General features: G+C 46.0%; 2 protein-coding genes across 3 annotated transcripts in view; one reads left to right on the top strand and one right to left on the bottom strand.

Moving 5' to 3' along the window:
• LRBA (LPS responsive beige-like anchor protein) overlaps positions 1-15,834 on the bottom strand; it is a 420,317-nt gene that overhangs the window by 178,445 nt on the left and 226,038 nt on the right. For both annotated transcript variants that reach the window (XM_075149993.1, XM_075149994.1), the window contains one exon: positions 13,065-13,201. In XM_075149993.1, the coding sequence (XP_075006094.1) occupies positions 13,065-13,201 (137 nt within the window). The remainder of the gene's footprint in view (positions 1-13,064; positions 13,202-15,834) is intronic.
• Positions 7,054-9,314, top strand: MAB21L2 (mab-21 like 2). The gene has a single exon (XM_075149992.1). The coding sequence runs from the start codon at positions 8,144-8,146 to the stop codon at positions 9,221-9,223; it is 1,080 nt and encodes a 359-aa protein (XP_075006093.1). The 5' UTR covers positions 7,054-8,143; the 3' UTR covers positions 9,224-9,314.

Genomic DNA, 15,834 nt, shown 5'->3' with positions numbered 1-15,834 from the left:
ATAGCATGTGATCAAAACAATTTATACAATTTGAACACTTGAGCTTCTTCATACCATGAAAGGACGGGCTATCTCTATGAACTACAATTATTATTATTTTTTTGAAACTCTGAGAATGTTAGGAATTTTCAATGCACTTTATTCAATGCATACGGTTAACAACTTTTAATGTAAATATACAAACTACTCCTGGAAATCCCAGGCAAGATTCAGAGCAATAATTTACCTGATGCTTTTTACCCTACAGCTGAACCTTTCTAACTCCTGTACACTTAATATCTTTCTCACACAAAAGCATGCAGTGCCAGATATAAGAATGAGCTCTTACGTAAATAAATGATAGGAAAACTGCTGCCATTTGGTTTTCAAAGTTTAAGATTCGGTTCCAAACCTCTAGATACTCTTGTAAGCTTTTTTTTTCTGAACACCGCCTCAATACATGCCAGTCACTGCATTTAGCTTATTTCAAATGCAGTTTTAGAAATCCATATTGAGAAAGGAAAACAGCTGAATTACGAAAAGACAAAAACTTTTTTCATTAAAGCTTCAGACAATATGTTATACTGCAGTAATATTTGTTATGTCCTAACACTCAGTTGGTCTAAATAAACGTAGAAGAGATCAAATGCAGAGAAGACTCCTTGAAAATAAAAGCATAGAACTGCGTTAAAGCGCTTTTAAATAAACAGAACAGCAGTTAGAATTAATATTGCACTCCAAACAAACTACAGAGCAAACACTAGTTAAAAATGGTAGACCTAATTGAGTCTGGATGGACCCCTTTACAGACCTAATGCAATGATTAACTATGCATCTGGTAGCATGTCAAGTCCTTTTTGTGTGCCTATCTGATAGTGAAGTGAAAGGGCATGGACAGTGTCCAGTCCCAGCAAGCAAATCATTTGGAAGCAGTCATAGCCATAGATCAAAGATTTTTCACTCTATCCAAAGTCTATTTAAACCCACCAACCCAGCCCCTTGTTGCAGACAAAACCAGTTAGAAAATAAGAAAGACTCCTTGGGATCCAAAGATAATAAAGGAAGATAGAAGTAGAAAATGAAGAAAAGAAACAGACTGGCAGAACCTTGATTTCCATAGGCCAAGACAGCTGTTTTACATCCTAGTTTTATTTCAGATGGTTAAAGAAAAGGAACAATTTCCATCCCTTAGATCACCAAATATTATTTCAATTAAACTATGCAGATGGCTTCTATACATTATTTGAGTTTCCCCTTTCCAGCTACAGGAGATAGTACCTTGAACTATTTTGCACACAAGTTTTACTTAATTCATAAGAAAACTAAAAAGAGAGCAGCGTATTATCATAAAGAAATTGTTTTTAAATAAGATATGCACAGCAAGATATAAAATAGGAATAGCTATGGTTTGATTCTATCATTAGAAGCAGCAACAAAACCCCTGCAATGATTTTATAACTAGTAATACACTACTTTTATGTCAACAAAGTACTTTCAAAGGATAAAAATTTAATACTATGAAGTAGAATACGCAGAAAAATAGAGGGCTCTAACTGCATTTAAACTGTATTATATTTGAATGAGGGAACGATTAGAAGACTGTTCAAACAGGAAACTTTTTTTTTTTAATTAAATAAAAATTGCATGCCTTTTCTACTGGATCCAAAGTCAAAACAAAATCATCTTAAAATATGGGGAGGGGAGAGAGAGAGAGACTCGATATATTCCATGCTGGTCACCAGTGCTATTGAGAAGATTGAGCCCCCTCTGTTCCCTCCTCCCACAACATCCTTTCCCTTTATAAATTGCACTCATAGAAACTCACTGAAAGGTTGTAACCTGTACAGTGGTTGGTGAGGAGCAGAGGATTTCACATTGCTATATGTGGTATCTGAGAAAGTACTTTTTAAAATGTAACCATAAAAATGAGACGCTTTCACTTTTGGAGCTAGAAATTGACGTTTTTAAATGGTATAGTTTACAGAATTCTAGGTTAACTTATAAATATGCTTCATCTTGGCTAGCTGCATGAAGTTTTTGATCTTTAAAATAATCATCTAACCAATGAAACCACGCAGGCTATTGCTGGCATGATTATTTACGCATATGCACAGACATGTAAACATCTAAGACAATAAACACAGCAATCACCACACACCTACTGATAAAAAGAAAAGTTACGGCTAAACACCTGCAAATCGGTATATTTCTTTAATTTCCATAACTTTGACTTTGCTTAGAATATCTCCGTAATTTTCATATTTTTTAAAGAAGTGCTGATTTAGCCTCACAGCATTTTTAAGAACCAGAGAAGACACTATCTCTGTAGCCCACCTCACATTTTTCTCAAGCAAATAAGTGTTATTGCATCCAATTGGAGGTCAAGTTGACAAAATCCTGGCATGTTACATGCTCTCATACTTTTAAAAATGGATGTTATTAATGTAATTAATCAATTATTGTAAATAAAGACCAGCCAACACACATGAATTTGGTTGTTTCTACTGGATAAAATAGCATGCACCCACCCCATCTGCATCCAAACAAAACAAAAGGCCCACAAGAAGTTTTAACAAGAAGAAAATGCTACAAAAGCACTAGAAATGTTCTCTTCTAGTGCACGTGTCCGATTTTCCCTGCTTGCCAACTTACTGAAGGCAAACTTACAAAACAGTATTTAGTATCCAAAGCAATCTTACAGCTAAAAGAAGCCACCATTAGTCATCATGAGAAAAGAGAAGCAGCTACCTTTAATACAAGATTCAAAGCATTAGAGAAAGCCTTCAGCTGCAGGTTGCTCATGGTTAAACACTAGAATATGAACACGTTCACATTTTAAGACTGACTAGGAAAGCAAAAATAAGGTACTTAAAGGAGTAGTTGGAACCCTCCCCTTTCCCGCTGCAGAAGCGAAAGCTAGGGGAGACTTGGAAACACATATAAATTATTTAATTACCATACCATTCAATCTTCATGGAAAAAAGTACAAGATTTATGCAACACTCTTAACTGATGAGATGCGTTAATGACATGTGTAGAAATGAAACCATCTTTTCTCCCCCAGTGTGTGCTATCAACTATCTTCACAAACACAGTCCTTAGAACAGATCAGCAGATAGTAAAGCTGAGCCACGACTTTCAAGAAAAGGTACACAATATATACTATTGAATGTAAACAGAATTTTATCTGTCAAACCCACAGCAGCATTTACTGTAACAACCCAGTTTTGCTGTGGAGAAACACAACATGCATTACTGAATCATTTCTTTTCAAATCCATACATTCCCTGCAGCAGTTCAAGCTCCATCAGCAGTGCAGGAATGTATGAAAATGACAGGCAAAGGGCACTAGCTCTTTTCCCATACTGTTCTTCTATAAATGGAAGCAGAGTCCTACAAAGCACTTAAAGCTGAGAATGTTTGAAGACTGATCTCCAGGAAAAAAATTGTACAGTGTTAGGTTCCACGAGCAGATTAATTATTCTGTTTTCCGCAAAACTGTTTTCCTTAAATGAAAGCACAAAGAGGAAACCAACTACTAGAAAATAACGGAACACTAGCTGGGTCTCATCTACAAAGCTGCCATGAACAAAGCGTACATACACATACATATTTCATACGCTATTCATAAAAATACTTCCTATCCCTTTTGGGAGCACCTGTTCCCACATTCACTTTTCCCTCTCCTCTCAGCAAGGGGAAAGGGAGAGAAAAAGGGCAGATTTGGCAGAAATCCTTTAATAGCCTCTAGTCAATTTGATTAAACTTCGATTTGCCTTAAAAATTACAACTTGTATCAGTAGCATATTATAGAAACTTTAAAATACATTGTGCAGAGTAAAAAAGCTCTGAAATATGTAACGTATGCCACTTTGATAAGTGGTTAGGCAAGCAAACGCAAGTATGCTACATCGTAACACAGTAAGAAACTTGCGTGCTTCTTGCTAAAACTCTGAGTTGTTTTCCAGTTTTCTTCTGTTGTTGTTTTTAAGGATTAATACAAATACATAGCGTTCTCTTAAAAAAAAAAAGCAAAAAAAAGAAAAAAGCCTTTGCACATTTAATAGCAGCCCTTCGCTGCTACTTCGCCATCCTCAGCGTGAAGAAAATACCGTTGCACGTACCATGCACACACGCCCGGATTTACACCAGACCCAGCTCCCCGCGGTACCGAGAGGGAGGGGGCAGGAGGAGCCACGGCAGGAGCAAACCCTCTGCACACCGAGTCCCCTTTCCAGTATCTTTTTACAGAAGCCCTTGCTAACAAAACACTATTGCTCGAGGCAGCGGCATGCTGATGTTGGCACTGCTTAAACCAAACAAACACGATGTTTAACAGTCAAATAAAATGTCCCGCAGCCTCCCTAATGAATTTGTCAAGGACCATCAGATCACCCCCGCCCCTGCCTCATTAACTCAAGTATGATGAGACGGATTATAACGAGAGAATACAGATCAATCGGTCTGAAGACTTCAAGTGGCTTTTAGCCCTGAGAGTTTCCCTCTCCGCGGCACACACACGCACACGGTCTTTTTAATGGAATACAGTATCTCCTGCTGCTGGAGGGGCTGCCACTTCGTTTTATACACCATCAAGGAGCTGCTGATGGACTTCTACACTAACATACATAAAAGCAGAGGTGACAAGGGCTCTTCAATTATAGCCTCCTCGGATCCTGTTCCCCCTTCAATTATTCATCCCGGCGAGAGCAAATTCCGCCACAGATGAAGCTGGTCTTAATGCACTGCGGCCACAAACGCCCAGACACAGGAGAGAAGGGTTTCGCGTGCATTATTTGCTGGAAGTGTTTAAGTTTATTGCTCAAATGATGTTTCTAATTAGCGCTGGGGCAATAAATTAAAGTCGGCTTTTGTTTAGCTGATTTATTATTTACTAGAGCTTCAACCTCAGACAGGAAAATTGGTAATGAATTGTTTTAAATCTGAACACTAGTAACGCTTCATCATTAGTCACCTTACCGGGGGGGTGGGTGGGGAATCGTCCGCTCCTTCTGCTTTTACCCTGAAACCACGAAAGCGCGTCCCCCCACCCTTGCCCGGGCCGCCTGACGGCTCCGGCACCTCCTCCGCGCCCCGGACGCGGGAAACCCTCGGGCTGCCCGCTTTCTGCTGGAAGCGAAACCCCGCGGAGCCTTCCCTGCCAGCCACGGCTCGGAGGGTCGATGTGCAGAACCCCTCGCCGGACCGGGGAGAAGTGTCAGCCCGGCTGCGGGAAGGCAGACCGGCTGCGAGTACGCCCCGGTCCGCTCCGGGAGCCGGGAACTTCGGCGGAGCATGTGAGAGAGACCCCTAGCCCTAACTAACTCTCCCACTTGCCGGGGGGCGTCCGGAGACGAGGCGCAGGACCCTCGCAGCTCCGCCCGGCCAGCCGAGCCCCGAAGAGACGCTCCGGGAAGGCGAAGCACAACGATGCCCGCCCGGTGCTGCCGTCCGAAGGGACCTCTGACCGCCTCGAGCGGGTCCGGCCGCGGCCCCAGGGAGGGGGCAGGTCCGCGGGCACTTACCCGCGCCCCGGGGCGGAGAGCCCCGCTCCAGCCCGCGCATCCCCGGGACGCCTAGAGACCGTGTGCGCAGCGGTGCTAGCGCCTTTGCGAGCCAGCGGCTCGTCCCTCACCGCAGCCTGTCCACCCCCCGCCTTTGAAGTTGCTCTCCTCGGAGCCTTCCCTGGGCTCGTCTCCCTCCTGACGAGGCCGGGCCCGGCGGAGACACCTGACACCGCCGCCCGCCCGGGCCCCGCCGAGCACCGGGCATCGCGGCCCGCCGAGCGTCGGCGGAGGCAGAGGGCCCCCACCCACCCCCGGGCGCAGACTGCCCCGGCGGCACCGGGGGAAACAACGAGCCGATCCTCTCCTCGGGGAGAAGGGAGCCCCACCAGACCCGGCGCCGGGCACGGCCGTACTTACTTCTTCCAGCGCGCAGTAGTACGGTCGGCACAAGACATGTTTCTAATTTAAATGCACACGGAAAACAGACGGCGATATTTTCTTTATTAAAATCAGCCAGCTGCAGCGAAAGGAGGAAAGAACAAGAAACCGAGCCCAACCGCTGCGAGCTGGTTAAACCCAGGCTCCGCAAGGAGGAGCGCATCGCGTGTGAACGGCCCCGGCCGCGCCGGCCGGGGTCCCACGGCGGCCAGCCGGGCTGCGAGAGCCGCCCCCGCGCAGCAGGGAACCGCGGCGGGCTCGGCCGCGCCGCCCGCTCGGTTCGCCCCGCAGCCCCGGCGCACTGGGCACGCCCGCCGGCGCCCGCTGCGGGGCTGCACGGCCCAGGGGAGGGCGAAGCCGCGGCGGAAACAGGCATCCTTGGCCCGAGCACGGAAGATGTGGACACTGTCCTCCCGCCGGCCTAAGCCCCGCAGGAGAAACACTTCTTATGGTTTTGCAGCAGGTACCGCCCGGGGGGCTACAGCAGTGCAAGCGAGCTGCTCTGTCCGAACTGACATCACATAACTACAGTTTTACGTCCAAATCATTCAATATTCTTATTAACACAAACTTGCATAAAACATCGTTTCCTCTTCGAATAACTCAATCTCACGCTTTAGGAGGTCGAACAGAACTTTATGGCACGAGATTTATCTAAATTAACGCGACTACGGCACTGACTGAGGGCAGTAAAACAAGGTGTGCAATTCTGCTCCAGTGACGGTCTCACTTTCACTGCTGCAGCCCGGCATTAGCGAACGAAGATTTACGCCTGCGGTGAAGCATCGGCACGCCTCTCCCCCCTTCCCCTCGCACACCGGCACCACCGCTGGGTCTCCTCGCAGCAAGCGGAGGGAGCAGCGAGCTCCCCTCGCCCTTCACCCGGCCGCCACGGCAAAGTTGCAGCTTTTTCCCACCCCTCGCCGGGCGGCGGGACGCTCACAGCCCCGCGCACCCCCCGGCTCCCCCCTCCCGCCCCAGCTTTAAGGCCGGTCAACCCCAGCACGGAGCGGACGGGGCGCCCCTGCCCCGCCGCCGCAGCCGGGGAGGAGGCGGGGGGAGCGCGCGGGCGCGTGTGCGCGCTCCCGCGCCGGCCGTGCCCGCCGCCCGCCGCGATTGGCCGCGCCGCTGACAGCTCGGCGGCGATTGTAGGAGGCGGGGCTCCGCCCCCCGCCCGGGCCCCGGCCCCATTCATAAACTACAGGGCCCGCCGGCACCGCCGGAGAGAGACGGGCACACGGCGGAGGAGGAGGAGAGGCGCAGAAAGTGAGAGCCTCGGCGCGCACTTCCAGGGGTGGGGAGGGGGAGGAGAAGCCATCCCGGGCACAGCAGCTACGCCCTCCTCCCGCTCAGGATAAAACACAGTCTGTGCAAAGAAAAAAAAAAGAACCAACCTATATATATATATATATCTCAAAACAATCTATATAGAGCTGCAGGACAGGAATGAGAGATCACAGACCAAGTGCACACGTCTGCGCGTAAAGATAGCGAAAGCCACAGAGCCGGGTTCAGACAACGCCTCCAGCAGGAAAAGGGAAATCAACAACACCCCCTGACAGTCTGAGAGAGCGGCAGCCAAACTCATGCACATCTCTGGCGGTGCCACGGACTGAAAGAGAGAGAGGCAGGCAGACAGACAGACAGACAGAGAGTTCACTCTTCCGCTCTGGGCATTGCTCGCATTCTTCTCCTCCTCTCGTATCGTGTGCGGTTTTAAACTTCGCCGCCGACCGGCTTTTCTGCGGGGACCTTCTGCGAGTCCTGGGGAAGTTTGTTCGGGGTTTTTTTCATGAACTATTGAAACAGCATTTTTGTCGCTGCGCGGGGGGGTGGGCGCCTGAGCGCAGAGGCAGCGCAGACCTCCCTGCCCCCACCGCCACCCAAAACTTTGCGCTCCGGGAGCCCGCGGGGGCTGCCCGCCGCTCCGGCACCGGCACCACCGCCGCCGCCCAGCCCGCACCGCCCCGCGCGCCTGCGGCTCGCACTCCTCCTCCTCCTCGCCGGGGCAGAGCCGGGCTTCGCTCCTTTGTGCTTCGTCGTCCTCCCCGTTTTTTTTTAATTGCTCTCCCTGGCGCGCCGCTGCCGCCTTCTTCCCGGAGGGGGTGGGGGTCTGCGATTTGGCTGGTGCCCTCCGCAAAGCTGCAGCCACCGCTAAAGCATTGGATCCCTCAACGTACTGCGAGAGCCCGGTGTACAGCCCGGACCTGTGCCCCAACATGATCGCCGCGCAGGCCAAGCTGGTCTACCAGCTCAACAAATACTACACGGAGCGCTGCCAGGCCCGCAAGGCGGCCATCGCCAAGACCATCCGGGAGGTGTGCAAGGTCGTGTCGGACGTGCTGAAGGAGGTGGAGGTGCAGGAGCCGCGCTTCATCAGCTCCCTGAGCGAGATCGACGCCCGCTACGAGGGGCTGGAGGTGATCTCGCCCACCGAGTTCGAGGTGGTGCTCTACCTCAACCAGATGGGCGTCTTCAACTTCGTGGACGACGGCTCCCTGCCGGGCTGCGCCGTGCTCAAGCTGAGCGACGGCCGCAAGCGCAGCATGTCCCTCTGGGTGGAGTTCATCACCGCCTCGGGCTACCTGTCCGCCCGCAAGATCCGCTCCCGCTTCCAGACGCTGGTGGCCCAGGCCGTGGACAAGTGCAGCTACCGGGACGTGGTGAAGATGATCGCGGACACCAGCGAGGTGAAGCTCCGCATCCGGGAGCGGTACGTGGTGCAGATCACGCCCGCCTTCAAGTGCACCGGGATCTGGCCCCGCAGCGCGGCGCAGTGGCCCATGCCCCACATCCCCTGGCCCGGTCCCAACCGGGTGGCGGAGGTGAAGGCAGAGGGCTTCAACCTGCTCTCCAAGGAGTGCTACTCGCTGACGGGCAAGCAGAGCTCGGCCGAGAGCGACGCCTGGGTGCTGCAGTTCGGCGAGGCCGAGAACCGGCTGCTGATGGGCGGCTGCAGGAACAAGTGCCTCTCGGTGCTGAAGACGCTGCGCGACCGGCACCTGGAGCTGCCCGGACAGCCCCTCAACAACTACCACATGAAGACGCTGCTGCTGTACGAGTGCGAGAAGCACCCGCGGGAGACCGACTGGGACGAGGCGTGCCTGGGCGACCGGCTCAACGGCATCCTCCTGCAGCTCATCTCCTGCCTGCAGTGCCGGCGCTGCCCCCACTACTTCCTGCCCAACCTAGACCTCTTTCAGGGCAAACCCCACTCGGCCCTGGAAAGCGCTGCCAAACAGACCTGGAGGCTAGCCAGAGAAATCCTCACCAATCCCAAAAGCCTCGACAAGCTATAGGGTTAACACCCCCGCGCACAAAACTCGCCCTCCGTAAACAACAACAGCGCCTAAAAACTTTTTATTTAACGCCAACGACGACGGAAAGAGGCGGCGAAAGAAACGCGCCCCCGCCACCCCCCACCCACCTGCAGCTCGGCGTTTAAAAACTTGCAGACGGTTTTCCCGGCATAAACTCTCACCGCCTTGCACGGAAGAAGGGAAGAGCCTCTCCTCCTGTCCTCCAATGTGAATTTTTAAAAAGTCACAAAAAGAGAAGCAATCGGACTTTTGCAACCTCAAAACGAAACCCGAAAGGTACATTTTCCAATCCATGTATAGTCCTTTTCTTATTCTCTCTTGTTTGCCTGAATGTTGTCACCAAGTGAAAAATTATTTAACTATATGTACAAATCTCCCTTTAAAAAAGTTTTACTGATGTTAAATGTATTTCGGTGCCAAGGTCAGATTATGTGCCCCACAACTGACTTGTTGCAAATAGTAATAAAAATATTACTTTAACTTTACGCTGACTTTTGGTGAATGGTTCTTAAATTCAGGCAACTAGATTCTTTCTGAACCTCAGAAGTAAAATTTTAAAAAGAAACAGAAACACGAGACGTAAAGATAGTCTAAACGCGACACCTAGCCGAAGCCTTAGCTTGGCATATTCACTGACGTCTTCTAAACTTCCCTCTAGTTTCCATAAAAATAGTGCATCTAAGAACAAAATCTTATATATTCTGTAGTTCAGCATGTGACAACATCTGCTATATTTCTATGACTTTAAGCTTCCCCTCTAAATCTTGGGAATATATGGAGCATCGCGCAGCAGCTCGCCAGAATTTGGACAGAATTAGAGCATGCCGTTTCCTACCCTACGGTCGTCACCTTTAATTTTTTCCTTATAGTTTTCTTTCCTTTTTTTCCCCCGTAAATCTCAAGCGCTTGGATTTTGTTTTAAAAATTCATCGCTATTTGCTTTCGCTTCCCAGAGCGAACACGCTATCCATTTGACTTTGACACGAAGGAAGTATAGATCTACCCTGAATAATTAATGCGCTTTAGAGCAACCGGTCGATATTTTTTTAAACAAACATTTGTTTTCCCCGGATTTTTAAGTACAGCATAAAATCGCACCGCAGCGTAGCCAGACGAGCAGATAAGCAACCCGTAAGGAAACCGCCCGATCCTACATGAACACCCGGTCGTTCTCTGCGCAGGCACCACCGACCTCCTTCCCCGCCCGAGCTCCCTCTCCCAAAGCAAAGCTCTACCCGATTCCTTGTATTTCGTGCTGTAGCGATTTCGCTTTAAGTTTGCTCAGGGCGACTTAGAAATATTTGCAGGATTTTTATGGGGAAGGCATTTCTAAGCTTTAAAAACGTTAGCATTAACTGCTCCAGCCGCCCGAAAGATTTCGAAGCCGGCTCGGAGCAATTCGAGCAAGTTTTCGTGTCGTTTCGGGGGGGGTAAAAATGTAAGTTCTTGCCCCAAAGGACTACTTCCGTTTCTTTGTGGACGGATCCGGAAAGAAATAGCCATCCAAACTTGAGTTGCTTTTGTCTTTAAGTTAAAAACGAAGTTAACGAGTCCGACAGCAGCCTGGGAAATGAACTTCCAGCGAAGCCGCGGCGGCGGAGGGGCGACCCTGCCCAGCGGCAGGCGGCCCCCCCCGGGGAAAGCCGCGCGGCTTTACCGTGAGCCTCTTCCATCCCGGGCATTAAAGCCCGGGCGTGTTTCACAAGTTTCCTGCAGAGTCATCAGAGCGCTTTCCCCGGCGCCGATCCTGGCTCACCTGGCAAAATGGGTTTAGCCCGCGGGGCTACCCTTTCCTTCTGAAAACAGCCCGGGGTGAGAGTATGAACTCTGATCTTATCGCTGCTGATGCTATCTCTACGGCAGGTTTTTCTTCAGGAACTTGTCACAATGTTTTCTTTTCAGTAGTTTAGACAAATATACAAAGAACTTAAATTTATCAAACAGATGAAGCCTCATTAATTAAACAGGCCTTCTGAGCTACAGCGGATTAGGATTTTTTTTTTTTTTCCAAGGGGCATTTTCTACAGCAGCTCTAGTCACCGCTATCAAGGTACAGTAACTTAAGCAGAGGGTGGGGCAGGGAGGCGTTAATGCTTGAAAGGGAGCTGGTTGTAAGCTTATTTGTTTTTTAAAATAAAAATACTAAGATTTGATTTTTAGCCCCCCCCCCAAACTCACAAGAGACATTACAAAGGTCTTTTTTTTTTTTTCTTTTAAGACCTCCAGCTAAAGTAGCATCACAAGCAGAATGTAAGAGGTGTAGCCTGTATGTCATGTAACCAACTCCTCCCTTTATAGGAACCCAAATAAAATCTCTCAGATACAGAATTAAAGACACAGCCAAATCAAAGCAGAATGCCGCCTCAGAGTTAAGAAAATAACCACTACCAAATACTCAAAAACAGGAAAAAAGAAAGCAAGCCGAATATATGTTGTATGTCAATGTCCCCATAAAACATGTAACAGGAATGGTAAGAATTAGTAACTGTACTCAAATGCCCTATGTGCTAAACATGGAAAACAACAATGCAGAATAATGCAGATCTGTAAGACATTTCTCATGCTAATGCAATACAAAGCAGAACATTTTAGGTGGAAAATGCAATACAGTAACATATCAAACTGTCTTTACTTTTTTTTACCATTAAATGTTCTCAAAAAAATGTTCCTTACTATGGAAGGAGTAAGCATATACAAATTTTAAGAGCTATCTCATACTTGAAATAATTTCAAAAATATTTCAAAAATACTTCAGGACCAAAAGAAAAGTTAAATCTCATTTATGGTATCACATAAAGATCACAATTCTAGTTAATTGCTTGTATATAATTCTAGTTCTAAGAATTTGAGAGCATTGTTTTTGAAAATAAATTTATTCTTTGATAGGATTTGATAATGCCAGCTTTCAGACCCACTGATGCCATTTTTAATACAGACAAGAGCAATTTACTCAATAGGAACAAAGAACTGAACTGGCACTTAATACACAAGGTATTTCTCTACAGACAAGCAGAAAACCACTACTACTTCCAGTGACTTTTTCCTCTTCACAAAGAAACTATCACCTTGTTTAATATTAAGCAGATACCTCAAAAACCAAGAGCTTAAATTGGGATGCGAGAATATTTACCAATCATGTCATACTTTTGAACTGTTGCTGTAATACTGTAGAAAATATACAAGTGCAATCTTATTAAGCTAATCGCACAATACACTGCCTTTGAAATAGGAATTTTACTGAAGGTTACTAATTTTAAACAAAACACTAGTAATCAAGTAACTCCGAGCAAATAAAGTTTGTGGAAATTAGCAAGTCAGTTCAGAAACGTATTTTAAGAGGGCAATTATGTTTTCTGCTTAGGCACAATAAATAATAACAGGCCCTGTAAATCTGTTATAGAATAATACGATACAGAAGCACTGAAAACTTACGAGTGTAGGAAGTTTATCGCTATGTTACACTGGCATTATATAAAAATAGGAAAGTAAAACAAAGCATTTGGGCTAAAAGCCTCGTTGAACTTTCCAGTATTCACACAGGCCTGTGATTCAAAATGTCTTTATTTAAGATGCCTCCCTAGAGCTTTATTCGCAGCAAGCTAATTATCATTCAAGTAGGGTCGAATTGTGGGAGGGAGAGAAAAAGGAGAAGGAAAGGAGGTGTCACCTATGTGAAGTTCAGTAACATATATGGTCAGTCACAAACTTATTAAAACAGGAACACTGTGGACCAATAGAGGTAAAGGAAGTCGAATGAAGAATTAAAGGTCTTGGGTAATTTGTCATCATCTCTCAGAGCTCAGGGTCAATGATCTCTTACCTTCGGGTCGATTTTCTTAAAACTGGGATCTTCTTCATCCACCTCAAAGTAGAGCTCAGAAAGAGTGATGGAAAGAGTGCCTTTGACTACTACTGAGGGTGCCACAAGCTGAGCTGGTGTGCTTAGGGCAACTGGACCTGCCAAAGAGTGAAAACACCAACAATATTCAAAACAGAAAAGAGCGCGAGTGCAAATTATTTGCTTTTCAAGCCTAGAGCATTAAAATAAATAAAGCAAAGAGCATAGCTCTTCCTTAAAAAGCAAAACTCTTTTTATCCTGGAAAAGAACATATGTAATAGATTTACAGTGTCTCTGTGCTGCCGAACATTGAAGCAGCTACAATTGCAAACTGATGCATACATTATACGTGCCAGAGCTAGCTTTAGCATGGCGGTATATAGTTTTTACTCAGATGCATTTTCTTTTTGAGAAACTTTGGGAATTGCATACCTTTTGTTATATGCAATATAGAGAGTGCACACGTGAACACTTGAAATCTTACTGTCAGATGTGTTCTTTAGGTACTGGAGAGTTTCGATAGCTTTCCACAAAGATGAACATAGCAGTCAAGGCTCAAAGTTGTCCAACTGTAAAGTGTTCCCTCATGGATGCTAGAAATCTATTGTTAAGGTTACACAATGTTATAGAGCCTAAAGTAAACTGTTTTAAAGATGCTTTTGATTCCACGTTAAATATTGTTCAAGGATTCCATACAGTGTTAGTGTAGCTCGGGGACTGTGGGAGTAAACAGCTGGAGGGTTGGTTTCCAACTGAATGAATTTTTATTGGAATAATCACATCTCCACAGGGCTTATCACAGGGACAAATCAGACTACTACTGAAAACAATAGGTTCAGCATAGATCTGACAATGCAGAACCTATTATATAAACTAACGCATACAGAAAGAAAACAGGTTAGGTTTGTCATCCAGCTGATTAAGAGGTAAGGAAATGAAGTTACTTGGCTGTAGAATTATCTGACTTTTGTAAAACAGTGGAAGATATGGGAGTGACATAGACAATTTTGTTTTAATAAAGCATCTATAAATGAGGTACACACGTTCAGGTAATCAACGTGAGAATAACTGACAAAAAATTCAGATGAATTGTCATTTCCATCGATTGTTAGGAGGGTGATGGTCCTTAATCTCACATCAATCTCAATGTGTGCCACTAGGACAAAAGAAGAGATGCTCTGCTGAGATCAGAGCAGCTTTGCCCTCTATTCCCAACGTACAAATACATTGTGTTTGCAGATGGGCATGAGATAGCTGCGGAACTGCCATGATTTCCCAAAGCTCACCCCCACAAATGGATGAAATAAGCAGCTATGTGTTCTTTTGCTGTCTCCCTTTGCCCTCTGTACATTAGCATGTAATCCAGAGGAGAAATAACATTTTTTCAATCACTCGCAGACATTCAATTACAGGGCAAGCAGACAGCTGCAGAAGCTGGGGCAGTCCAGGTCCTGTGGAAGACCCCTGACAATTTCCACTTCATTTCTAACCCACACCACTTTATTAGTGAGGATTACTTCTTAATCCTATTGCCATTGTCAAGATTATATAATTAAACTCCCCTTTCACCTCTATTACAGTATGAATGTATTACTCGAACCAATGAATGAATAATAGAAGGAAACACGTCGAAGGCTGTTGAGAAGGAAGCTCGTGGTAGAAAGGGAAAAAAAGATTCACATACAGAAAATGCCATTGCATTATTCTCCTATTACTTTATTTGACTTCACTCTTCCTACGCAGCTTTCCTTTTTTCATTATGCTGCATTTTTAACTTTCCTTTTATAAAAAATAAAAAGAGTGGAATGCAGTTCAGGGATAAGCAAGCTGCCAATAAATAATCACTTCCAGTAATTTCACTGAATTATCATATGTATGATATGTATCAATGTAAGATTATACTACTAGCTTCTCAGGGAACCAGAATTATCCAAGAAATGACATTTTTCTCTAAAGTAAATGTACATGGGATACTAGTTGAGAAAGCACAAGAACACAGAGAAGTTTGCATTTTCCCTGTAAAACCCACGTTCCTCAAGTAACAATGGAGACTCTTTATAACTCCCAGACCCTGAAGCAAGAAGGTTACTTCTGTTTTTACATTTTGAACTGTACAGAAATGGACCCACTCCACTCAGATTGCAACGTCAGCAAAGGTTGCATGCAACTGAGTAAAATTAATTACGTTCAAAGATCTGAAGTACTATTTCTTCCTCAGAAAAAAGAAGTGAAGTCTAATAAGACTATGGTCTGTGGAGAAGGAACTTCAATGGGGGAATGACAGAGGGTTTAAAGGAGTTAAATTCAGTGAGTGTACAGATCCTTGAAACCCAAGTAAATAACCAATACGTACAATTTTATAAACTCGGGAAAAAATTAAAACTCTCCAAAGCCTTTAATTACAGACAACTTGCCCAACTGTCCACCAGGTCTAATGATTTGAGGAGTGGAATTAGATCAAAAACAAAAAAAGGAAGCCCTTTTCAAGGCAGAGCTACTTTCTCTAAGGAAGGTTTCCTAGAATAAAGACATCTACTGTGGAAGCAAGAAGGTTATAAAAGCCAGAGAAAGAAAATGCACAACTCTCCTCAAGTAAACCCTCAGCATCTGAGGTGCACAGAAAATGATCTTAATGACCCAGTTATGGGAAGGAACAATTTATCAGTGTGTATCCCAAAAGATGATTCACTGCAGAGCAGGGGAGATCAGAACTTAAATAGTAAAGAAGCTGAGGAGAAAATCAGATAGCTG

The sequence above is a fragment of the Calonectris borealis genome, chromosome 4 (genome assembly GCF_964195595.1).
Source record: "Calonectris borealis chromosome 4, bCalBor7.hap1.2, whole genome shotgun sequence".
In the NCBI taxonomy this organism is placed as follows: Eukaryota; Metazoa; Chordata; class Aves; order Procellariiformes; family Procellariidae; genus Calonectris; species Calonectris borealis.
This window is presented reverse-complemented; position numbering and strand designations above follow the sequence as displayed.

What these genes read in the sequence shown, in the direction of transcription:
- MAB21L2 (XM_075149992.1), top strand. Translation starts at nt 8,144, where the DNA reads ATGATCGCCGCGCAGGCCAAGCTGGTCTACCAGCTCAACAAATACTAC.